Consider the following 26,633-nt stretch of genomic DNA (forward strand, 5'->3'; position numbering starts at 1 on the left):
GTTGTGTTCAATGTTCCCTCTAAGCTGCAGAGTCTTGTGAGCAAAAATTCTACTTTGTGAGCTACTGGCATTAAAGTTGTGAGCAACTGGCATTAAAGTTGTGAGAGCTACTTCATAAATTAGTTTGCTCTGGGGCCATTTTTCCTGAGCTGAGACAAAAATGCGTGAACTGGAGGTCAAAAAATTGTGATTTAGCTCACTCTAACTCAGCTTAAAGGGAACACTGGTTGTGTTTACAGAGTATCAAAACACACCCCAAACATAGACAAACCCTCAATTTATAATAGTGTATTTCGCAAAAAGGAAGTTAACCTCTAACACTTGACTGCTTATCATTCCAAACATTCTATAGAAATGCCATTTTTTTCAATTAGTTAATTTTCAGATGTCCCTCTTTAACCGAAGAATTTATCTGTTTATTTACTTCGTTTATATTAAATCGTTCTCTCAAATATTCAGGACCAAACTGCAGCCATAAGGTTAGCACCTTGTTCAGGCATCCATAAAACTAGACTTTTTTTGTCCAATCTCCTTAAAACTTAGTTTTTAGAAGGGAAGAAGATCCCATATTTACCCAATAGGAAAGAATGGTGACCAGATGGCAGGGGATGACTGTTCAGAGGTCTATTGCAGCTGAACCCCTTCATTCAGTCCCTTTCAAACTTGCAGGTCTTTAGAGAAGAATGTGGAAATGGTTTCCAGCTAATTTGGTGCCGTTTGCTATAAAGCCACCTGCTTCGGACCCCAGAAATAACCCCTGTCCCCCCCACTTTTTAATTCTGGAAAGTTCCATAATTTCCCATTGTGTAAGTACATAGAATGACCCCAAAAGACATTTTAGGTACAGGAATGTTAGTATGCACATCTGTAGTGGAACATCCAATCCTAGAACCTCATCATTATCATCTCCTCACCAGTAGCCTAAACTTTTATTGTTCCAGAAAGTCTTTGCTGTGAAGGTATAAATTGGTACTTATTTCCTATTTACATGGCTTAAGGCTGCAGTCCCTTGATCTCTTTTGCTGTAGATTCTGAAGAAGGTGGTTCTAGTAAACAGGTGCTCTTTCTTGGGAAAATTTTTTGCTTCTCTACTCTTTTTGGTAGAAGAATTTCAGAGGAGAGGATAGGTAAATGACCATAATTGAGCATTGCTAGTAATGTATCATAAGGAAGACAGATTGTATAATATAGTTTGTGTCATTGTGTAATATAACATCTGTCACTGGAAACCTCCAAGGGCCAAATAAAGTAATTTGCATTGTGAAGCCATTGTGTATTCTATGAAACAATCATAACTCAGTACAGAATAGTATAAAGGTGCTGTTATAGATCACTCTGGGAGACTTGGTCTGAATTGTGGTCTCTGAGTGAAAGCAAACAAAATTGACCATCACCACAAACACATAGGCTGAGGTCAGACGCACATAAACTGACGAGATGGGCATTGATGAACATATGAAGCTGCCTTATACTGAATCAGACCTTTGGTCCATCAAAGTCAGTATTGTCTTCTCAGACTGGCAGCGGCTCTCCAGGGTCTCAAGCTGAGGTTTTTCACACCTATTTGCCTGGACCCTGTTTTGGAGATGCCAGGGATTGAACCTGGGACCTTCTTCTTCCCAAGCAGATGCTCTACCACTGAGCCACCGTCCCTCCCCAAAGCCAGGTGCATGGCGGATTTTATGCAGTTGTCCAAACATCAGCATCTGGCAATGGTCGCTGGCTCGTTCGTGTCCCGAACTGCTATGACTGAGATGCGGACTTTTTTGATAATACATTAAATCCGGAATAAGAATGCTTCTGACGACTCCCGAGTGTACTTTCTATGTTTGAACGCTCCATTGTCGCCGACTCGTCACAAGTGTACATCCGCTTCCCTATGAGAGCCCACTCCAAATGATATAATTGCGCCAGCAATTGTTGACTCAGCCTTCCAACCTTCTGAGGTTGGTAAAATATGTACCCAGCTTGCTGGGGGGGGGGGGGAAGTGTAATGACTGGGGAAGGCAATGGCAAACCACCCTGTAAAAGGTCTGCTGTGAAAACAGCATCACCCCAGAGTCGAAAATGACTGGTGCTTGCACAGGGGACCTTTCCTAAATGGGGCGGGAGGCAGATCACCCACCTTTGCTGTCTCCCTGCCAGGGGAGGAAGATGACTCACCTTTGCTGTCTCCCCACCAGGCGGAGGGCCAGTAAAGAGAGCTCCTGGGCTTCCCCTTCCTTTCCGAGTGTTTAAATGGGGGTGGGTGGGGAGGAAGATCACCCACCTTTGCTGTCTCCCCGCCAGGCGGAGAGACAGCAAAGAGAGCTCCTGGGCTTCCCCTTCCTTTCTGGGTGTTTAAATGGGGGGGCAGACCTCTGATCAAAGACGGGACCAATGCTGCTTAGAACTGAAGGATGGAGGGATTGATCAGGAAATTTGTTGTAAAAAAGCTGCAGGGTATAATAGCGACAGGTTAGGGATGGATTTAATGGTGAGTGTGACCACGGCCATATACACACAAATTTCATAGGGGACAAGAACCTAGAACTCTAAAAAGGATGGAAATGGACAAAAGGAATTTATTTAAGAAAATAGTTAGTAACGTTAGACAAGATTTAGATGAATAAATAATCCATTTTTAAAATATCACAAAAGTAGTTACATGTTCAATAGTCAAAGATCTGTCAAGTCGCTTAAAAGAATCCATTGGAAACAATATTGCTAGGATTGAACTGACACATTGGATAATTGATTGTACATTCCTACTTCTTAGTTGAAATGGACACAGTACTGAACAAAGGTTTATGAATGCAGTTAATATTAACCAATGTGTGTTCTCATTTTCAGTTTTCATGAAATGGGCGTTTATGATCTTTCAGCCATGGTAGACTTTATTCTACAAAAAAGTGGACAGAAAAAAATCTTTTATGCTGGTCATGCTCAAGGAGGCACTATAGGTAAGTAAAGAATGAAGCTTATCATTTTCCTAAGCATATGAACATATGAAGCCGCCTTATACTGAATCAGACCCTCGGTCCATCAAAGCCAGTATTGTCTACTCAGACTGGCAGCAGCTCTCCAGGGTCTCAAGCTGAGGTTTTTCACGCCTGCTTGCCTGGATCCTTTTTAGTTGGAGATGCTGGGGATTGAACCTGGGATCTTCTGCAGATTCATGGAGAATAAGTCTGTCAATTGCTATTAGCCATAGTGACTCAGGGGAACCACCACACTTAGAGGCACTAAGGTTCTGAGTCCCTAAAGCCAGGAGGCAATCTCAGAGGACAGTCTCGACTTCTATGCCCTGTTTTTGGCCATCCAGAGAAACTGGTTGGCCATTGTGTGAAACTGGACGCTGGACTAAATAGATCACTGATCTGATCCAGCAGGGATCTTATTTTCTTAAGAGGAAGGCATTATCTGTTGTTATGTGTTTGCATTCTATTCTATACTGTTGTGGTGCAGTGGTATTTAAAATAGAGAAGAAGGATTCTGAGGATTATTTTAGCCCAAAAGTTGGGGGCAGTACAGATTGGATGACTCTAAAGCCAGTGGAAAATACTGTGTGCTTCCTACTTTTCCTCCCTGACCCTGCTTTCCGTAAGTGTTGGTAAAAGTTACAGTATATTCAATATATTCTGTATATATACTTATATTACTGCTTCAGCAACATAAAACGGATTGTATTTTAATCTGGCATATAAAATTGCACTTGTGACTGGTTGGGCAGCTTCCCAGACTGGCAGCAGAGCACTCTTAAGGGCTCAGCTGGATGTAAATACAGCTGAACTGGAAGTAGCACAATGCCACCAGTGGGGGTGGGGGGAGGACAGAGCCAGATCTGGCTGCAAAGCCCAGCAGCAAGCCAGCAAGGAGGGGGGGAGCCTACAGGGATGTGTGTCAAGTCTGCAGATTCAATAACGAGTCGATGTAGATACAAAGAACTAGTTTATTGATGCTGGTTACTTGCGGCCTTGACCAGAGCATGAAAAGACTGAAGACCGTATAATAGATACATTGCATATAAGGAACACTTCAAAGGGATTCCTACGGGCCGGGGAATCTAGCAAAGGGAACATTCGCACATAGATGTTACCAATACATTCTCATGTTGATTAGAGGCCCACGGCCTTGGTACTCTCAGGCTTCCTGTCTCCCCCGAGCCTGAGCTGAGAAGGTTCAGATAAGACTTTTCACACATCACCACTTCAAAGCAGGGACACTCTCTACGGAAGGGAGGGGGGAACAGGGGAGAGTTAGCTAGCAGCATTTGATTACACTTTGGTTCTACCCAGCATACTCTTTGAGTGAGCCAGAGTTAAAGCCAGACTTGACATACTGCCCCCCCCCCCCCAAGCTGCCTCTACAGCCCTGGTGAAACATTTCTGATGGAACTTCTTGATCAAATCGGGGGCCAATATATCTTTTTCTGCCACCCATTCATTTTCGTGGAGGGGAAGTGTTTCCATTTTATCAGATAATACAAGACCCCCCTTTTGACTCTAGAGTCCAGGATTTCTTGGACTTCGTGGTGGTTCTGGTTCCCAATCAAGACGGGCTGGGGGGCTGGTGCTCGAGGGTGCCAGACCGAAGCCCCGGGGTCTCGACGGAGTAAGCTGCAATGAAATAAAGGATGCACTTTACTAAACATTTTTGGCAGCTCTAGCTCCACCATTACTTGATTTATCACCCTTGAGATTCTGAACGGCCCCAAGAACTTGTATGCTAGTTTCTTCGAGGGTTGGCTAAGCAGCAGGTTCTTAGTGGATACAAATACTGAGTCCCCTACTTTGAAGTCCCAGGCTGGGACATGTGACTTGTCATATTGTTTTTTGTAAGTTTCTTTAGCTGCTTCTAAGTTTTCTTGGATTGCTTCCAACTCTTGCTTGGCCCTCGCCACCACTGTTCGAATGGGGTCGATTCTGGGGAGGGGTCCCCCCCGGGCAGGAGTGGCATGGGTTTTCCCTCGTATCCGTGGATGGTGGAGAAAGGGGATGCCTTGGTGGAACTGTGCAGGCTGTTATTGTACCCATATTCAGCAAAGGGGAGTAGATTCACCCAGTCGGACTGCTGGTGGTTAATGAAACAGCATAAATATTGCTCTAGAAATCCATTTACGCGTTCCATCTGTCCATCCGTCTGTGGGTGGTAGGTGGAACTCAACCCTTGCTCCATCCCTGCTAGTTTGCAAAATTCTCGCCAGAAGTTGGCAACGAACTGTGGGCTGCGGTCGCTAATGACCTTGTCGGGAAATGAGTGAAGCCGGACCACATGGTTGAAAAAGAGTAGGGCCAGCTTCTTTGCGGTGGGCAGTTGGGCGAGGGGGATGAAGTGGGCTTGTTTGGAAAACATGTCCACTACCACCAATATCACCGTTTTCCCATGAGAGGGCGGTAGCTCCACAATAAAATCCATTGACACCACTGACCAGGGCCGCTTGGCCGTCTCTAAGGGTTTAAATAGCCCCGGGGCTTTACCACCCCTTCTTTTGGCCATAATACGGATGGGGCAGAAGGCTACGAGTTCTGATACGTCCTTTTTTAGGGACGGCCACCAAAATTGTCTGCTGATTAAGTGGAGCGTCTTCAAGTAGCCAAAGTGCCCTGCCAGTTTGTTAGAGTGGCAAAACTGCAGCACCTCCACTCTCAAACTCTTTGGGATGTAGAGCTTTTCCCCTTTATACCACAATCCATCCTCCCTTTTCTGAATGTCTCTGGGGCGGTCGTCCCCCTCCTCGGTTTCCACGGCCGCTACCTTCCCCGCAGTCCCCGTGTTTTACCCATTTCTTTCAAATCCCTTGCTCAATCTTGTGCTGTGCTAAAAGTATGCTTGTAAACATGTTGTTAAATACTTTAAACTGTTGATGCTGGTAGTGGTTCTTTGTACCATATACACCTCCAACATCCTAGACACACTATTCTAAGAGAAGTGCCAAGGGAAGGGCAGACAGTTGGAAAGTAGCTATTCCTCGAAGGGCACATGAGTCAATAAACTGTTCCCATGGTGACCAGATGCTGAGCAGTGGGAGACCACAGAGGCAAGGAAGGGAAACTTGGAAGGGAAACTGGGAGTCCTGACCATCTCAGCAGGTAATTCCTGAAAAGAATAGGTGGTGGTGACATGTTACTGGAGACAGAGAAGCCTCTCCAGGTGTTGAGAAAAACTTTGGAGGGCATGGTAGAATAGGGCCTGCAGGCTAGATCGGGTCTGTTCATCACACTGTGACCTCTTCTTTTTTACTATGTATTCTGAATGAGTAGTCTTGACTTTAAAAACATTTCATTCATGCTAAAGAGAATATTTCTTGGAATTTTCATGGCTTCAAAATTAATGATTTTTGAATTTGGAAAAAGTTCTCAGGCAGTTTTCACCCATAAACTTGGTTGGTTCAGATAAAATTCGCAATGACTTGTGAATATTGACGTGGAATATTGCTGTGCTGCCTTTTCAGGGTCCTGCTTTTTATGTTTAGGCAATTTCTCTTCCTATCTTGACATAATAAGTTTTTAAACAACCATCTGTCTGAAAACAATGCATTACTTCAAACAAAGTAAGTCTACAAAATGGAATTTCTCATTGTGACAGGTTTTGTGGCATTTTCTGTGGTGCCTGAACTTGCTGAAAAAATTAAGATGTTTTTTGCCTTAGGACCTGCATATACATTCAGATACAATAGAAGTCTACTTTCACCAATACTGTGGTTGCCAACAGCATTTCTGAAGGTATGTGCATAATGATGAGTCAGACTTGGGTCTGAGTTTTATGTATCCATTTTTCCAGCAAAAATGACAATGTGCATTAGTGATGGACAAATGCTCTGTTTGGATCACTACTTGTTTGTATTTTGGGACCGTCACCCTTTTGTCCTCAAAGTGCTTGTTTTTTAATGAATGCTTGAAATTGGTCTAAATTCTGGTGTGTGTGTGTGTTGTGATGCACATTTTGCTTTGTGTCCACCTGGCTATCCCTGTACCTCATCCAATAATCCCCAGCCAATTTAACAGAAAGTAATATTAACTCTTTCTTTTGCTACCTTCCCCTGGCTGGATTTAAAGACCCTGCCAACCAGCTGGTTGGTGCGGGTCTTTAAATTGCTGGGGGATGGCTTGGGGCTGCTTCTGCGCCTCTCTGTGAGGCAGAGAGGTGGCAGAAGTGGCCACCCCGACACTTTCACCTTCCTGGGCAGGCAAAAGAGGCTGCAATATGTGTGCTGCTTTGAGAACAGAGCACATGTTGCTGCCTGGCTTCTTTGCACATGGGTGGGGGAGAGAGGGAGGGCACACTGCACCAGCAGGGGGACGGTGGTGGGGAGGGTTCTTGCCTGGGACAGTAAAACCCCTTGCACTGACTCTGCTTGTGAGCTGAAAGATTGACTAGCCTTAAAGTTGTGAGTGGGCCTAAACTCAAGTCTGGAAGCTCTGGGCTCCACCTTGAGTTTGGTAATCTTTATATAGCGCATATCCCATTAAATGACTGGCATGTTTTGTTAGGAAGGGCCACTCAGAGCCAAGATGCATAAGCAGAGCTGAAATAGGATCAGGTAATAAAATCAATCAATGACAGCCAATTAGCATGTAAATGCAAGTGCTAACAAAAAGATGTGAGGATGAAGCTAGAGCCTGGCAGCACCTCCAAGACAAACCAAGCTCATCCCCTGGGTACATGCAAGAACAGAGACTTAGCATGTGCACACTTCTTCACATAGATAGAAACAAAGCAAGGTCATATTGAGGGATTCAGCAGATGCACCAGACAAGAGTTATTAAGGTTGTGAAAAACCAGTATGCAAAAGAACTGCATGTAAGGGAAAACAGACAGTTGTGGTTCAATGGTTCTCATGTGCATATTGGAGTTCCTACATATGCAAAACAGAAACAGAGGCTAATTGAAGTTGTTGTGGGCAATGTGTGTGCCTGGGCAGTTATTGCAGCATCCAGCAAAGGGAGTATCCTCTGCTTGCATGCATTTCTGCATATACACGACATCACTCCACAGTGTTTGATTAGGGCACTATAATCTGCAACCCTCCTTCCCTTTAATGAGTTCATTTATATTCATGTGCGTGCGTGCACACACACTAGGGTTGCCAAGTCCCATTTTTAAAATATCAGGGGACTTTGGGGGTGGAGCCAGGAGACTTTGGGGGTGGAGCCAGGAGACACTGGGGTGTAGCTAGGGGGAGGGGGGAAACGGCGCCGGGGAGCGTCGCTGCGCTGCCGTGGCTGCTCCTCCGAGATGGGCTCAGGCTGGGCCCATCTCGGAGGAGCAGCTGCGGGGGGGGGGGGCGTCGCGTCGTCGTCGCGCGCTCCGCCTTTGCATTGGAATGGGGGGGGTGGAGGCGGGCCAGGAGCGTGGCGAGCCGCGAGTCCGGGTCCTAGAGGGCCCCGGATTCACGGCTCGCCATGCTCCTGGCCTGCCTCCACCCTCCCCTTCTCTGGTTTGGCTGCTCCTCCGAGATGGGCTCAGGCTGGGCCCATCTCGGAGGAGCAGCTGCTGGGGGGGGGCGGTGCGGCAGCGTCGCGTGCTCCGCTTAGCCTCTGGGTTGGAATGGGGGGGGTTGAGGCGGGCCAGGAGCGTGGCGAGCCGCGAGTCCGGGTCCTAGAGGGGCCCGGAGGGGCCCGGATTCACGGCTCACCATGCTCCTGGCCCGCCTCCACCCTCCCCTTCTCTGCTTTGGCTGCTCCTCCGAGATGGGCTCAGCCTGGGCCCATCTCGGAGGAACAGCTGCGGGGAGGGAGGGGGCGGCAGCAGCGCTGCAGCGTCGCCCACTCTGGGATGGGGTGCTCGCCGTTTCCCCCCCTCCCCCCGCTTCTATTTTTTGGGGGAGCGGGGGAAGAGGGTGGAAAACCTGGCATCCCCCGCCAGAGCGGGAGGGTTGGGAAGGCTAACACACACACATGCTATGACCTATAAGGGTACATTTATTGCTGTATTAATATATTTTAGCAATTCATGAAGTGAAGATTTCACCCTTTTGTATCTAGATTATATTTGGGACGAAAGAACTGTGTCTGTTGAGTCCAAGACTGAGAGCAAGTATGGCCCAAAAATGCAGTTCCCAGTTACTGGATGTGCTTTGCAAGCAAGTTCTTTTTCTTGTTAGTGGATTTAATGAAAAAAATTTAAATCAGGTATTCTTATGTATTTCATTTTCTTTTAGTATTAAGATTTGAAAAAGGTCAGAGGCAGCTTCAGTGCATTTGAGGATTGGTTGGTACAACTGTATAAGGAAGCAAGATGATGGGCAGATGTACAACAGATTACTTTGCACAGCAGATCACTTTGTTGATCAAACAATGGAATAAGCTTGACTTTTAAGCTCTTATAGATAGCAGGAAAGAACGATCACCCTGCTATTAGTACAAGCAGGCCGTGCTTGCTTGGTTTGATTGATTTTACTGTTGCCACCACAGTCATATACAAAAAGCTAATCTGCCACTGCTCAGGTCATTGGATAAAGATGTCAGCTTGATTTTTGACAGGAATGAATGCTTTCTCTTAATTTACCTCCTCACCTAACAGATAATGTTTCAGTCAGTGTCCTTCCTCTGAAATTTTTCTTCCCAGCCTTACCATCCCAGTACCTCTGCTAGCTAGCTAGCAAATCTCTTGAAGTTTCTAGAATTGTCCCTTAGCTGTGATTTCTATACATACCCCTAGCATAGTAATTTCACTTGGCCACCAGCCACATATTATGCTGGTGTATTTTTTAAATCTTGGCTTTCTTGGAAAAACTGACCCTCCCGCCCCCCAAAAAACAGACACACCAAATATATTTAAAGATTGCCAGGCAAATCCGAAAACAGCAGAGAGGTCGGAGCAGATTGCTTCTGCCTCTCAACTGTTTGTAAGGCTTCTACTGCAGTCCCTTTACAGTTTTAAGGGACTGCAGAAGACAGCTTGAGGAGCTGATGTTCTAATGGGTAGCAGACTATCCTGCTGGCTTGGCTTGGGGCTCGCTTCTCATGCAGCCTTAATTAAATCAGGCTGCAGAATAAACCAGCCCCAAGATGTGCTGTGCTGCTGGGAACAAATTCCTCCCCGTGTGCTGGACTTCTCCTCCAGAAGTGAGCCCAGCCAGGATCTCCTGTGCTGCATGGACCACATTGTTCCTGGTGGCACAGCAGCTCCTGAGGCTTGCCGCTCCTACAACCTGGTTTAAACTGGACCACAGGAGAAATGAGCCCAGCCAAGATCTTCTGTGTCGCCAGAAGCAATGTGCTCTGTACAGCACAGCAGCTCCTGCATCTTGGTTTAAACAGGGCTGCAGGAGAAGAAAGCCCAGCTAGGATCGACTGCACCCACATGGAGCAAATTGTTTCCCACTGGCTTTTTTTAGCCAGTATTTTTCTTCTTGAATCAATTGGACACAAACACAAAAAAATGGAATTTCCAGAAAATACCAGTATTGGAATCTAGGATTTTTTGGAAATTCTGATTTTTTTTCCTGGTCCGGTAGACCCGAACCAGAAAAATACTAGTTTTTTTTTCTTTTTTTGCACATTCCTAGTAGCTATGGTAATGAATCTACACCTTAAGTCCATTTGTAGTGCATGAGAGAATGGGTCCTGTTCCAATAGGAAAAAGTCATAGGCCTGGAGCGGTGATCTCTTTGTTCTTGGTGCTTGGGGGACAACAGTGGAATGGCTTCTGGAGTTCTGGCCCCCTAGGTCAACCTCCTGATAGCCCCTGGATTTTGACCACTGTGTGACACAGAGTTCTGGACTGGATAGGCCATTGGCCTGATCCAACACAGCTTTCTTCTTATGACCTGTAAATAATTTCTTACAGAGCCGTGCCGATGTGTATGTATCAATATTCCCAGATTATACATCTGTGAAAAATTTAATCCACTGGAGTCAGGTATGGTTACTATAACTGAATGTTGCTTGTTTAAAAAGGTAAAGGTAGTCCCCTGTGCAAGCACCAGTCCTTTTCAACTCTGAGGTGAAGTTGTTTTCACAACATTTTCACGGCAGGCTTTTTACGGGGTGGTTGCCATTGCCTTCCCCAGTCATTTGCACTTCCCCCCCAGCAAGCTGGGTACTCATTTTACTGACCTCGGAAGGATGGAAGGCTGAGTTGACCTGGAGCCAACTACCTGAGCCAGCTTTCGCTGGGATCGAACTAAGGTTGTGAGCAGAGGGCTCCGACTGCAGTACTGCAGCTTTACCACTCTGCGCCGCAGGCCTGTTTACAATACTGTAATATAATAGCTTTGTTTAAATGCTCTCCAACTCCATTTCTGGGACAAAATGATCATATTCAGTAGTGATAATTCTAGACCCAATCAGTCACTATTGATTTTCTAATCAGAAATCAGCCACCTAATCTTCTAACTATAGAAAACTAGTGATTAATGAAAAGGCAGAAATGTTCCTGCATCAATAGCAAACTTATCCTATGTACTGAAAATAGTTGAAAACAAAAGGCAACAGAGGAAACTAGTCAGAGAAAGAAATCTGAACTGCCATGTAGTGAAGCGATCACCGTAAAACCGTAACAATGAGCTCACCCAAAAGTCTCTATGGATGGCAAAGTTTGCAGCCAGCTCTTTTATCATGATCAGGGTAGCAACTCCATTTCTTTTAACAAACAACCTGATGTAGCAAGAGTTAAATTAACTCACATGATATTGTGACATTTGCCCATTCTGCTGAACTAGTAAGAATCCTACACAGTAGTTTTAATTTATTAAGCCAGTTAGTTAATTAAATTATCTGTGCAGCGCTTTTACTTAGTTTAAAATGTTTATTAGCTGCCTTTCTAGCTTATAAGAGCTCCAGGAGGCTTACAATGTAAATAATAACAAAATGCTATAAAATATATAAAAGCCACTAGTTAAGGTCAACAATTTAAAACCAGTTTGGTGTAATGGTTAAGAGCAGCAGATGCTAATCTGGAGGACTGGGTTTGAGTCTCCTTCACATGCAGCCAGCTTGGGTGACCTTGGGTCAGTCACAGTTCTTTAAGAGCTCTCTCAGCCCCACCTACCTAACAGGTTGTCTGTTGTGAGATGAGGAAGGGAAGGAAATTGTAAACTGCTGTGGGACCCTGAATTAAGGACAGGGTATAAATCCAATGTCTTCCTCCTCATCTTCATCTTTGTCTCCTCCTCCTTTATTTAAAAACCCCCTTATGTCAGTGTTTAATCACGCTGAGATGATTAAAAAAATCATCATAAAATAATCATAATGAAATGCTCTTCACAAGTTACCTCTCCCAAATCTTGGATTTCTGTGATATACCAATATACTCATTCAACTCCTATGTTCCATTTCATTTTCTAGTCAGCTAAAACAGGGGAATTCAGATTCTTTGACTATGGCTCAAGAAATATAGAAAAATACAACCAGGTAGGAATATGCTGTATTTTTATTTTCTATGTATTTGAAAAGGAATAAACAAATGCTGGGGGCCCTATAAGTAGTTGTGTGCATTGAGTCCTTTTGGTGGTGGTGGTGGGGGGGTGATTTGTCTTCTAAATTTAATAGATCCACCACAATTTCAATATTGCTTTAGCTGGAATTTCTGTGGTGAATTAAATTAATTTTGTTTGGTTTTTGCCTTTTGCCAGACCAGTCCTCCTTTGTACAGGATAGAAGAGATCACAGTGCCGATTGCAATGTGGAGTGGAGGACAGGACTGGGTTTGCCAGCCAAAGGAAACTATGGAATTATTGTCTCGAATCACTAATCTCATTCATTACAAACATTTTCCTGATTGGATTCACTGGGACTTCATTTGGGGACTAGACGCTGCTCAGCGCATGTATGTGGAAATCCTTGGATTGATGGAGAAACACTTGTGAATTCATTTGTACCGGGATTAAGGACTTGGATTTTTTAAGGGTACATCTGTTGGTTTCACAGTGCTTATTTTTGGGTTCTCACTTCCTGTTATTTTCAGTGGATGGATGAGTTTAATTGGTTACAAAACTGCATCTCTCTCAAGAATCTAATAGCAAAATAATTTGCTGCATTTCCTAATTTGTTCTTACTATAGATGCATGCATTAAAAAAAAATCATTTTAAAAATTTCTTTTATTAAAAACTAAAACATCGTAGCATGCTCACTTTATATAGTATCTGGTTTTGTTTTGTTTTTTAGTTCTATAGTATATAAATGTGTGTGGCCACTCTGTTGTTTCCAAACCAAGGCATTTATGCTCTTTAACTCCCTCCTTTCCAGGACATCTACAGTTATGCCAAACTTTAAAAAAAGTTTAACTTCATTGGCACTTAGAAGGCCAACAAAGTTATATTCCTGGGATAAGCTGTACCAGCATAAAAACTTTGTTGATTTTAAAGGTGCCACTGGACTCAAACTTAGTTTTGTTGCTTCAGACCAACATGGCTACCCACTTGAATCTATGGCAAACTTAACTCTTCCTTGTATTCTGTTCTCAAAATCCACCTTGTCTACAAAGCCAGGTAGAAGCTGTTCAAAATTGTCTGATCTAAAGTTCCTTGGAAATATCACAGGTAAAATGATATATTGTTTGTTTTGTTTTATCTGTTCTGGAGATGCAGAAAACTGTCAAGACACATTTTAAAAGTTTGTGTTTTTCATCAGGAAAAAAAAGTACTAAGATATATAGGGTATGATAACTTCATAGCTCATTGCTCTGTGTTTTCTCAGTGCTGCATCTGTATAGATTTAGGTAATCATTGTCCTTAATGCTAATCCGTATAGATTTAGGTAATCATTGTCCTTAAATTGTGCTTCTTTATTTAAGATAATCACTAAAAGAAATCTTAGCCATTGATTATGTGTTAATTAATCAGTTAGATTACCAGTTAAATCAACACATATTTGCATACAAATTAAACAATAGTTTTGAAGGAAAAAAACCTAATAGTTATGAGATGATACAAAGAAGGGTGGCACAAGAGACTGTGATTGCTCAAAACTTTTACTTGATCAAAAGGCTGTTAAATGAACTGATTAATCAACTGAATGCTGGAGCACTATTTGATTGCATAAGAAAAACCTTTAGAAGATGACTGGGATAGTTAAAAGGAAGTTGAGAGAGAGAGACCAAGGCAGCTGAAATCTCTGCAGAAAACTTGAAAGTTTGTTTGTTTGTTTATTATTTTCTGTAACAACACACAGATCCAAAAAAACCGAACTACCTAAACAAAATACAACTTCAAAATATATATACAGACAATTTCAGCTTGTGCACAGTAAGAGGTAACTATGTGTAACAGATTTTACTGGTTACTTAATTATCTCTTCACATGCATCTGTTTTCAGCCTTTGATATTATACCATAGTCTAAATATTCTTTGAGTGACTTGTTTTTGCAACAAAATTTACTTGAAGTCTCAAATTGATTGGTTTATATATAGTTCAGTAGTACAAATTCAATTGTATTCAATTGTATTGTCTAACTCACATTGAAAAACTGCTGTCAATAATTCGATTACCCTGTCTGAAAACAATTTAAGCCAATCACATTACCATCACATATGAAGGTATAGTGTTCACCTTAAATAACATAAGCATATTCTCTTTCAATAATGTTGAAACAGAAAAAGAAAAGCTCTTGGACAAAAGATAAGACCAGTTTTGGGGCCAATAAATAGTCTAGAGCTCTCTGCCATCATATGGTCAATGACCATCCCCCCCTCTATAAATAAATTGTATGTTTTATGTATCATTAGATAATACCCTTATAATATAAAAACCCAAATGTGCTGGTCACGACTCACTGCATCAGCCATTGGCCTGTCAACCGCCACCCCAGTCCTAGCTTCGAACATTCTTTTGCACAACAAAGCCTTATGTAAATAGAAAACTAATGCAGCAGGGCAACTGCTATGGAGGTGCCTTACACTGGAGATGAACGCTCCAAGGCTGAAATACTGAAAGGAATCCCCGAGACTTGTTATTCCTGTTTCATTTTTAGTGTTTCATTTGTAAAGCATACCAAACAGCAAAACTGCATGTTTGTGGGATTTCTTCACCAGGGGCAATCCCTTGTTTCCTTGCACCTGCCCCAGTGAAATTGCTGCCTTTGATATATAACATTTACCATATTTACTCAAATGGAAGGTGAACCTGAATGTAAGACAAAACCCAAAATTATTGGACAGTGCGCTAACTTGCATGAGTACCCCCCCCCCCACTTTTTTTGATACCATACCGGAAACTTTGAAATAAAGACTGTATATGAATATGTATGTACATTTGTCTGTTGAAGGAGGGCTTCAGGTATATTGTATCAGGAACAGGATTATCTCCCCAGGCGGTACTCCCTACAATTGAAAGGGAATTTAGAATCAGCTGCACGAGGTGACCTGAGTCCAGTGGTACTTTAAAGACCAGCAAGATTTTCAGGGTAAAAGCTTTTGGGGATCAAAGCTCTTGAAGGGTATCCGATGAAGGAAGCTTTGAGTCTTGAAAGCTTACACCCTGGAAATCTCATTGGTCTTCAAGGCACTCCTGACTCAAATATGTGGTGATTGAATTATTTTAGCTGATCTAAGCTTGCATCACACCTTAACTACCTTTGGATGGAAAGACAGTCGCAAAATACTATAGATAAATAAAATATATGCCTAGGAACACTTTCCTGCCGAAGTTTGACATTAGAAAATGAGAGGAAGGCGCAAGGTATGTTGTACTACAGCATCAGCATTATTGTGGACAGGAGTATGCATCTGTTGAAATCCCACAGGGGGGCTGCAGAAAACAAGTACCGCTGCAGCTGTTACTGTTACATCAGCACAAAATCATCCGTGGATTTGCCCCCATTTAGCTACTTAATCCCCAGAGTAAATATGCTTTGATTGGGAAACTACCTGTTTTGGTGCAGTGGACAATCTTAATAGTTTTTTTTATTTCATTTACCGCTTCCTTCCTGCATCCTTTCTTTGAGAAATATCTGCAACCAATAGGTGGCACTAAAAGTCTACAGAAACTCTGTATACTACTAAACTGTTCCCCTCCCCAAGTCTCATTCTTTGTAAACAAAGACTGAAATTTGAAATGTGTGCTATTAAACTACTGTTTTCATTGTCTGCAAAGTTGTGTCTTATCTTAAGCAGAAAATACTAAATTAAATATCTTTTGTCCTATCTTTTGTAGCATTTTCTGTAATGTTTCAAACTGGTTGAGAAAACTAACATGTCTTCTGTGTTGGAAATCGTGCATACATTACAGTGCAAATTTCTCACTATGATTACCAGAGAGATCTCTGATGATTTATATCTGATGATTTATACCTAATTCTCAACTGTACTCGAAATATGGGTACTTATTTCTGAAAATAGGGAGCACATGGAGGGTAAAGAGATTTTTCTGCACACTTAAGACACTCCTCAGGTGTGCAGAAAAATCTTACATATTTTAAAAAAGTATATGGGGGGAGGTTAAATTCCCCCCGAAATAAAAAGTGGTGTCTGTGATACACAGGCAACACAACTTGACATGGAGGGCCTGGCTGCTGCTGCTGCTTCCATGGAGCTGATCCAGGCCCAGCTACAGGGATGGGAAATGTTGAGCACCATTTTGGGCCTGGCCACAGCCACAAGGAATACTGGGAGCTGCTCTGGGCCCAGCTGTGGCAGTGGGCTTCCCAGGTTGCTGAGCCCTGAGCACCTGGCAAGGAATCAAGGAAGGGAGGCATTTGACAAACTCAGCACTGGGCCCACTGCCACTGGTGGATTCTTGAGCGGCACAGGACCCAGCCCTGCATCAGCTGGAGATTGGGGAAGAGGAACCTGGGAGTCTGGCCGAGCCTGCGGCATCATCGAAATCCAGTGGCAGCAGGACAAGCCAGAGTAGTGGGCCTGAAAAGGGCTGGTAGAAAGGAAGAATGGTGATCTGACCCTCCCTCCCCTGACATTTCTGTCACCCTTTCCCTTGGAATAGAGGAACTCTTTTGGGTCACACTCAGGGAAGAAAGCAACAGCGACTGGTGAAGGGACCATGGGGTGGAGGTGGGGCTTGATAGGGGTAGTGGTTTGGTGGGAGGAGAAGAGAAAGGCTTAATGGGGAGAGGGAAAGAAAAAGGAGATATTGGGTAGGGGAGAGAAAGAAAGGAGAAAATGGAGGAGAGAGAAAGAAGCAATGGTGGGGGAATGCCCCCTCTCCACAAGTTTCTTGTGGGTCCCCACTTGTTAATTATAATGTTGTGAATCATGGGACTTGCATGTATAAAACAAAGTGAAAAGGATAACTATTTTCAAAAGTATATAAAACTATGGACACTTATTAGGATAAAATGATTTTTGTAATACGTATTTATTTAAAAAGATGTGGCTTCCTCAAAGCCTGAAAGATAAACAGTTATTAAATATATAAAATATAAAAGCCCAAGTATATTTTTATTCAAAGAAAGAAAGATGAAACAAGAGTATCACCTGTTATGATAATTAAGTCTTAATGTTACAACATAGCGAACGCTACAGAGGCGACCAGTGGAAGCTCGCTAAGACGCTCTGCCAATCAAGATCTGTGGTGGGAAGTTTAGCTGGCCAGGATTGGATCTGGCCAGACGGAGGGTTGTTCCAGGGAATGTATATAATCAGGACCCGGCCCACGTGTCTCTCTCTTGTGATGTACTCGCCAATAAAGTATGTTGCCTTCAACATGTCTTGTCACTCAGTACATCACCTTTCCTGTTTGAATTAAAGATTCCAAGAATGAAGTATAGATATTCTGTTCATATTACAAGTACATAAAGAAAAGGCAACATGGTGGAGAAATTAGCAGGACAAAAGAGCCACTTCTGATGCAGAGCACCTCAGATCCAGTGGTTTTCACGTAAGAGTGGATACTAAGTTCTGTAGAAACTAGTTTGTGCCAATGTTTAATGCAATGTTCCATTTTGTGCCAATGTTTAATGCAATGCCATAAAAGCGAGACAGGTGCACAAGGCTCTCTTCAGAACTGGATTGCCATTTGCATGTGCTCTGGAGTCCCAAAAGTTCAGCCAACAAAATCCATAGTCATTTACAAAAGAATCCTTTGGGGCATTAAGGTCATAACAAAGTTGCTGTCATCTCCAAAGATATTTTTGTACCTCTCTTAATTGCTAGTTGTCTCAGTGCTTATGAAACAGGACTTCTGGTTACAGCTCAGAATGTGACAGTTGAGAACAGCTACCAGGTAGGAATGTACTGGATTTTTATCCCTATATATACTTTCAAGGGGGCTGAATAATGATTATCTGGTTCCCTGATTTTGCCCTGTGCGTCAACAGGATACAGTGTCTATCTAGGAATGCAGTGCTTAGGTAGAAAGATGACACCTTATCATCAGAACTTTGACATGTTGGGAACGATTTTGAAATGCAGAGGCACTGTTACTATAGTTTCACATTGCAGAAAACTACAAGCAACTCTTAGTCAAAATTCTGACTGATTTGTTCCTCATGACCTCCAGAAGTTGGTAGTACTGTCTAAAAAAGTTACTTGAAAATTATATTTTGAGCAATAATTGCTTGCAATTTATTGCAATGTGCAATAAATAAAAGAATAGAAGATGAGGAGATAGCAATGACAGCTTCCATTGTGAATATAAAACCCAGTGGTTAATAATGTGTCTGTTGGATAAGCTAGCGATGCTAAACAGCTGGTAGAGATCCATCAGTGGGTTGATTCCTAATAGCATCTATTGATAGCTACAATATGTACAATTAGAAAAGTTTAGTGATAAAGTTTTCCCTAGATTTCATTTCAGGCAGCAAGAGGGTGGTTGCAAGTATGTTCCAATGCATGCATACATAGAAATCACAATAATAGAAAATAAATATTTCTGAGAAATCAAGTTCAGCCTAGTATTTTCCTTGTTACATTTATTTATGGATAGGGAGACTCCCCACCTCTTTTTGTAGGAGGATATTTAAATATACACTTTCCCTACCTTGTTGTTGAATGTGATCCAATCCAGAAAACCCTACAAAACCCTGAAAATGTGTCATAGCTCTCTTGAATCCGTACACATTTTAAAAACAATAACATATTATTCCCTTTCAAGTCTAAAATATCATTTGTTTTGCAGGTGCTACAGGATGTGGCTACTGATCACTATGCTGGCTGTACAAGGAACTGCGAATCTGGAAGAAGCCCAACCCAAAATGAATCCTGAACAATTTATGAATGTGGTACATTGAGCTCAGACAAAAAGAACCACTGTAGTTGCTGTGATTTCTATCCCCCTCCTTTCCCACATACAACTCCCCAAGAAACCAAACTTAACTCACAGAACTGTCATTTTATCATCTATCCTGCATTACTAGCTCTCAGAGGCAATCTTTCAACTTCCACCAAAAGTATAATGTTTGTTGAACATTTTCTTTTTGTATCCACAGAGTGAGAAAATCCAGTACTGGAACTATCCTTGTGAAGAATATGAAGTACTCACACATGATGGGTATTATCTGAGTCTCAGCAGAATTCCAGGAGGTAAAGTAAAATGTGGGAATGTAAAGTGATATACTTTTATTTGGGCAAAAGAATATGACATGAAGCTCTGCTTTTAACAGTGCCTTCATAAGGAAGCATAAAGACACTGTTGTATATATATTTTTTAAAGGAGTGCAAAACCAATGAAAATGTAGGAACACACAAACAGGGAGAAAGGCTAACAAATGAGAAACTGGCAAACAAGATGAAACCGGGCTGCCACCTGCCTAATCTTAGTTGGTAAGGCCTCTGAAGATGGCTGGAGGGATTGGGTAGGTTCATAGGAGAGTGCATAGCCCTCAAGGTGTGCTGCTGGCTCCAGGCCATATAAGGCTCTCTCTGCCCTCCGATCCCAGTGCTTGCTTTAAACATCAGAGGTGGAGCCAGGCAGACAGAGAAGGAGGAAGCACACTTCCCTCTCCACAGCCGGCGCTCGCGAAGCGCTGGGTTTGCAGAGGGGGCGGGTGCTTCCTCTTTGCCTGTGTGCCTGGCTTCATCTGTGATGCTTAAAGCAAGCACTGGGATCGGAGGGCAGAGGGAGCGATCCCAGCGCTTGCTTTAAGCATCCGAGGTGGAGCCAGGCAGACAGACAAAGAGGAAGCACGCTGCCCTCTCCGCAGCCGGCGCTTGTGAAGTGCTGGGTTTGCGGTGGGGCCACATGGAGCGATCCCAGCGCTTGCCTGAAGAAGATGGAGCCAGGCAGGCAGGCGCAGGGGAAGCACTGGATCGGAGGCAGAGGCAGCGGATCACCCCCCCCCCGAAGGTACGTACCTTCGGACCATAAGACGCACACACTTTCCCCCCCATTTTTTGGGGGGGGGGGGGAAGTGCGTCTTATGGTCCGAAAAATACGGTATGTAAATTATTATGTATTTTAATTCTTAGACCCTATTGTTAGAATTTCTGTGTGGTGAGCTGCCCTGAGCCCGCCTTGGTGGGGTAGGGCGGGATATAAATGAAATAAAATGAAAAAAAGTTTTATTGATCACTGTGAAGAGAGTCGCCAGAGGAGTAGCTCAAAGGGATATTGATAGCAAGGCTGTTACGATAAGTGCGATATACTCCATGCAGTTGGTGCAGTTATGCTAATCCATAAGGAACGCCCAAACTGCACGCACGCCGCACTTTAAGAACTGCCAACCCACTCCGGAACTTAGTAGTTAAAATTAATTTATTACTAATTAACTCAGTGTTTGATTATTATTATATATTTGAATTAGACTATATAAATATTATTAGCAAACTGATGGGAAATAGGGAGGGGTAAATTAATTGCTATTTGGAATAATTTTTATCAAATACATATAAGGAATTGGAGGGGTTTTTTGGGTTAATTGGAATTAGGGTTTAGTTAGACGGAGTGAGGAGGGTGTGTAATTAGACGCCAGCCTGATAGTAGTTTCATTGCAGCTGCTGCCAGCGAGGAATGGCTGGCTCAGGGATTCCGGTGCTCCTGGGGAGGGGGAGGTATGGCGGTGGGAGCAGATATTATAAGGGAGGCGGACAGAGACAAGTCGGTGCTCGGCCCCCCTCCAGTCTGCGGCCCATCCCAAGGGTGACAGGTAGTAGGACCAGGAGCAACCCGCCTCCGTCATTGGTGTTATGCAACGCCAGGTCCATCAATAATAAGACCTCAACTCTCCGAGAGTTCATGCTTGAGCAGAATATGGACCTGGCTTGCGTGACCGAGACCTGGATCCGGGAGGGTGATACAGTGGCCCTCTCGCAAACAGCTCCCCCAGGTTACTCGGTCTTCCACCAATCGCGGACGAGCGGGCGGGGGGGAGGAGTGGCATTATTTGCACGGGAGGCTTACTCCTTTAGGGCGCTCCCGGCCCCAAAGATTGAGGGCATTGAATGTGCCGGGCTGGCGTGGGGGGATGAAGAGGGGTTGGCGATTTGGCTGGTGTACCGTACGCCTAACGCACCGGCCAACGCCTTACCGTCCCTGCTTGAGGCGGCGACAGGCTGGGCGCTGGAGCACCCAAGGCTGATAATCCTGGGTGACTTCAACGTCCATGCCGATGACCCGTCCTCCAGTCAGGCGACGGACCTAGTGTCTTCCATGGCGACACTGGGACTCTCTCAATTCGTTGTGACCCCCACCCACCAGGCCGGGCACATGTTAGACCTGATCTTTGCGGCCGGGATTGTAGTGAGCGATATAACCACAGAGGTTGTGCCATGGTCGGATCACTTCGCCCTCAAGGCCCGTGTGAATATGCCCCCCCGAACCTGTTTAGGCGAGGAGCCGATTATGGCTCGCCCGCGGAGTCAAATGGACCCGGAACGGTTCCAGATGGCTCTGCGGGACTCCTGGCCCTCTGGCGGCTCCCTTGATGGCCTGATTGAGACCTGGAATAGCCGGCTCTCTAGGGCCATCGAGGAGATCGCACCTCGGCGCCCTCTGCGACCTCGGATTAAGCTGGCTCCGTGGTATACCCCGGAATTACGCCAGCTGAAACAAGGCCTTAGACGGCTAGAGAGGCAATGGCGACGCACTCGTGACGAGGCGACTAGAACATCTTATAGGAAGTTTATGAAGTCCTATGAGATGGCAATCAAGGCCGCAAAGAAAACATACTTTGCGGCTAGGATTGCATCCGCAAATTCGCGCCCAGCCCAATTATTTAGAATAATTCGGAATCTGACTACATTGCCTCAGGGCAATTCTAAAGCTATGGAATTGGAAATCGGCTGCGAGGCCTTCGCGAAATTCTTTGCGGATAAGGTCCAATCGCTCCGCCAGGACTGCCCCGCCAACTTGGAGGCAGTAAGTGGACTCGAAGCCCAATGCGTGTCTTCTGATTCAACTCTGGATTGCTTCGACCCGCTCAGCTTGGAGGAAGTCGACAGAATTCTTGCCACTGCACGTTCCACGACTTGCGATCTGGACCCCTGCCCCTCCTGGCTAATTAAGGCCTGCCAGGAGGAATTAAGATATCCTATACGGGATATTATAAATCGATCCCTTTCAGAAGGTGTTTTTCCAACACCTCTGAAAGAGGCACTGGTCCGCCCTCTCCTGAAAAAACCGTCATCAGATCCGGCCGAATTGGCACATTACCGGCCGGTCTCAAACTTGCCCTTTTTAGGCAAAATAATCGAGAGGGCCGTGGCGGTGCAGTTACAGGAATTCCTGGAGGACGCTTCCGTCCTAGACCCATGCCAGTCCGGCTTTCGCCCGGGCCATGGGACAGAAACAGTCCTGGTCGCCCTCATGGATGACCTCCGACGGCAACTGGATCGAGGCGGCTCGGCAGTATTGCTGTTGTTAGACCTATCGGCGGCGTTCGATATGGTTGATCATCGGCTGCTGACCCGCCGCCTCGCCGACGCAGGAATTCGGGGGCTAGCCTTACAGTGGCTCTCCTCCTTTCTTGAGGGTCGGGGACAAAGGGTGGCGATCGGGGGGGAACTGTCTCAGAGGTATCCACTCCATTGCGGAGTGCCTCAGGGGGCAGTCCTCTCCCCGATGCTGTTTAACATCTTTATGCGCCCCCTTGCCCAGATTGCACGGAGGTATGGGCTGGGTTGCCATCAATATGCAGATGACACCCAGCTCTATCTATTGATGGACGGCCGGGCTGGTGATGTCCCAGCAAATTTGGACCGGGCACTACAAGCCGTGGCTGACTGGCTCAGGCTGAGCGGGCTGAAGTTGAATCCGGCGAAGACTGAGGTCCTTTGCGTGGGCCGCGGCGGACCGGGAGGGGAGACTACTTTACCGGCCTTTGACGGTGTGCCACTGGTACCGGTGCGCAAAGTCAAGAGCCTGGGGGTGCTACTGGAGTCCTCCCTATCAATGGAGGCCCAAGTAGCTGCCACTGCTAGATCCGCCTTCTTCTATCTCAAGAGGGCGAGGCAGTTGGCCCCCTTCCTGGAACGCACCGACCTGGCAACTGTGATCCACGCAACGGTCACTTCGAGGTTAGACTACTGCAATGCCCTCTACATGGGGCTGCCCTTGTACCGAACACGGAGACTCCAGGTAGTCCAGAACGCGGCGGCCAGGCTGCTGGAGGGACTACCACGGTGGGAGCCTGCACGGCCTGGGCTGCGCAATCTGCACTGGCTGCCGGTTGTCTACCGTGTTCGCTATAAGGTGCTGGTCATTACCTTTAAAGCCCTATATGGCCGAGGACCTGCCTACCTAAAGGACCGCCTCTCCCCATATGTACCCCGGAGAGCACTGAGGTCTGGTTCTCAGAACTTATTAACAATCCCTGGGCCAAGAGAAGTTAGGTTGAAGGCCACTAGGGAGCAGGCCTTCTCGGTGATAGCCCCTCGCTGGTGGAACGATCTCCCAGAGATGGTGCGAGCCCTGCGGGACCTGAACCAATTCCGCAGGGCTTGCAAAACATTTCTTTTTCAGTTAGCATTTGAGTCACCATGTGGCAACTAAGACGGAACCTGATTAATGAATGAATAGACACTCAGCCATCTTAAATACATCATTTTAGCACCTATTTTTATATCTTATATGTTTATATGTTTTTATGTATTTTAAATAATTTATTGTAATTAATGTTTAAGTTGTTATGTTTTATGAATCACGGGACTCCCATGTCTATTATTGTTTAATGTGAATCATGAGACTCCCGTGTCTGTTAGCCGCCCTGAGCCCGCCTAGCGGGGAGGGCGGGATATAAAAATAAAATATTATTATTATTATTATTATTATTTCAGTTTTTGGCATTCCTTATCATACCATGGGTCTGACTTCCAAACAGGGGAACTGGGTTTAGCAGTCAATTGTTGTTTATAAATAGCTGTGGTAGGAGACCATCTGGGCCTGGAGCCTTCCCTGCCTTCAACTGATTGCTTAGATGATTAATCACATTAGGACTAAGGGGAGGGCCAATCAGATAGATTGGGAGGGATTTAAGAACATAAGAGAAGCCATGTTGGATCAGGCCAACGGCCCATCCAGTCCAACACTCTGTGTCACACAGTGGCAAAAATTTTTATATATACACACCCACTGTGGCTAATAGCCACTGATGAACCTGTGCTCCATATTTTTATCTAAACCCCTCTTGAAGGTGGCTATACTTGTGGCCGCCACCACCTCCTGTGGCAGTGAATTCCACATGTTAATCATGTTAATTTGTTCTTGCTGATCCGATACAATGGACAGAGGGTCAAAAAATAAGTGCTGGAAGTGGTCTCTTAAAGGGGCAGGCAGCTAAATGGACTACCCCCTTGCTTCTAGCCCCATCACCCCTGCTGACTGACTACCAGGGCTTTCTGGATCATATGGCGGTAGCCTTTGCTAACCCCCAGCAAGCAGCCACTGCCAATCAAAAGATCTGGACCCTAAAGCAGGGTAGGGACTCGGTTTCCCAGTACTCCACCGAGTTCAAAATTCTGACCCAAGACCTGGCCTGGAATGAGGCTGCCCTCACGGACCAGTATACAGAGGGGCTGGCTGACAAAGTCCTTGATGAGCTGGCATGGAAGACCGACTGGCCACACTGCAAGGTCTAATCACGCTGTGTCTCCACATCGATGGCCGGCTGAAAAGCCGCTGCCAAGTGCAAAGCTGCGTCCATCCCTCTCAGCTGCCCTGCCGCCTAGTGATGGTGACAACCCCGATGCACACCAGTCCCGAGACTGACGAACCCGAGCCCATGCAACTCAAGGCTTCATGGCCACGCCTCACCCACGAGGAAAAAGCACAGCACCGCTCACAGAATCTCTGCCTGTACTGTGGAGGGGCAGGGCACTTCTCCTCCGGCTGCTCCACCAAGTGCACCCAGCCCAGTACCGTGCCACTGCCACCAGTAAAAGACCAGCCCCAAGTCTGAGTGGACCCCACGACTTGGGGCACCTAGCTGGATACCCTGAACCCTATGTTACCAGCCAGAGCCCATTCCTTGTACCGGTCACACTCAGCTTGCCGGACGGGCGCTGGCTGTTCGTCTACGCCATGGTCGACTCCAGGGCCACCCGCTGCTTCATCGATGTGGCCTTTGTGAAGCAAAGACACCCTGACCCTGGTCAAAGCCATCGATGAGCACCTCCTCCGCTTTGGTCCAGTGACCCAGGAGACCCACCCGGTCACACTGCAGATTCAACACCATCCCGAGCAAGTACAATTTGAAGTTGCTTGCATGCCCTGCTTCCCCCTCATTCTGGGACTCTCCTGGCTCGTACAGCACAACCCCCTAGTGGACTGGGCACAAGGAAAGCTGAGCTTCAAAGACCCTTGTCCTCACCAGACCTGGTCAGCCACCCTGGCCACCGCCACCCCGGCTGCTGGTCCTCTTCTTCCCTCGGCCTACACAGACTTTGCCAATGTCTATGAGGAAAAGGGGGCCGAACAGCTCCCCCCGCACTGGCCGTATGACTGCACCATCCATTTGGTACTGGGGCACCCCTGCTTATGGGGCGGCTCTACCCCATGTCCAAACTGGAGCTAGGAGCCCTGTGGGACTTCCTCGCCAAAATCCTGGAACGGGGTTTCATCTGGCCATCCACATCCCCGCTGTCCACCCCTGTTCTCTTTGTCAATAAGAAAGGCGGTGAGCTCCGGCCCTGCAATGACTACGGGGCCCTGAACAGAATCCTCCTCTGGGACCGCTACCCTTTGCCACTGATCCCAGAACTACTGGATCGCCTTAAGGGGGCCCAGGTCTATACCAAGCTGGACCTCTGGGGCACATACAACTTGGTGTGGATCCACACAGGAGACGAAAGGAAGGCGGCTTTCGGGACCTGCTATGGCCAGTACAAGTATCTTGTGATGCCCTTCGGCCTGACCAATGCCCTTACTGTCTTCCAAAGGCTGATGAACGACATCTTCCGCGACCTGCTCGACTGTTGTGTGATCATTTATTTAGATGGCATTTTAGTTTATTCCGAACGCCCCAGCACGCCGGGCACGTCCGCCAGGTCCTGCAAACCCTGCGCGAGCATGGTCTCTATGCCAAGCTAGACAAGTGTGCCTTCGACTTAACAGCCATCGAGTTCCTTTGCCACATCGTCTCACCCCATGGGACTCGGATGGACCCGAACAAAGTCAAGGCAGTCCTGACCTGGCAGATGCTGTGGAACTGGCTTTTCCAATTATTACCGCCAGTTCATCCTTGCCTATGCCGACGTAACTACGCCTCTGACCCAGCTTCTCCGGCCCAAAGAGCCATTTCACTGGACTCCAGAGGCAGACCATGCCTTTGCTAACCTGAAAACCTGCTTCACCACCGAGCCGCTCCTGCGTTACCGAGACCC

The 26,633-nt window shown here is 45.7% G+C and overlaps 2 protein-coding genes across 3 annotated transcripts in view; both read left to right on the forward strand.

Moving 5' to 3' along the window:
* The window catches only part of LOC132573650 (lipase member M-like), a 59,369-nt gene extending 46,307 nt beyond the window's left edge, over positions 1-13,062 (forward strand). For both annotated transcript variants that reach the window (XM_060241265.1, XM_060241264.1), the window contains 6 exons: positions 2,833-2,942; positions 6,568-6,704; positions 8,967-9,113; positions 10,774-10,845; positions 12,273-12,338; positions 12,560-13,062. In XM_060241265.1, the coding sequence (XP_060097248.1) occupies positions 2,833-2,942; positions 6,568-6,704; positions 8,967-9,113; positions 10,774-10,845; positions 12,273-12,338; positions 12,560-12,793 (766 nt within the window). In that variant the 3' untranslated portion in view covers positions 12,794-13,062. The remainder of the gene's footprint in view (positions 1-2,832; positions 2,943-6,567; positions 6,705-8,966; positions 9,114-10,773; positions 10,846-12,272; positions 12,339-12,559) is intronic.
* The window catches only part of LOC132573651 (lipase member M-like), a 61,998-nt gene that overhangs the window by 17,500 nt on the left and 17,865 nt on the right, over positions 1-26,633 (forward strand). The window contains exons 2-3 of the mRNA XM_060241266.1: positions 18,997-19,099; positions 19,307-19,400. Of these exons, the coding sequence (XP_060097249.1) occupies positions 19,007-19,099; positions 19,307-19,400 (187 nt within the window). The 5' untranslated portion in view covers positions 18,997-19,006. The remainder of the gene's footprint in view (positions 1-18,996; positions 19,100-19,306; positions 19,401-26,633) is intronic.

This window comes from Heteronotia binoei, chromosome 6 (genome assembly GCF_032191835.1).
Source record: "Heteronotia binoei isolate CCM8104 ecotype False Entrance Well chromosome 6, APGP_CSIRO_Hbin_v1, whole genome shotgun sequence".
Taxonomy (NCBI): domain Eukaryota; kingdom Metazoa; phylum Chordata; class Lepidosauria; order Squamata; family Gekkonidae; genus Heteronotia; species Heteronotia binoei.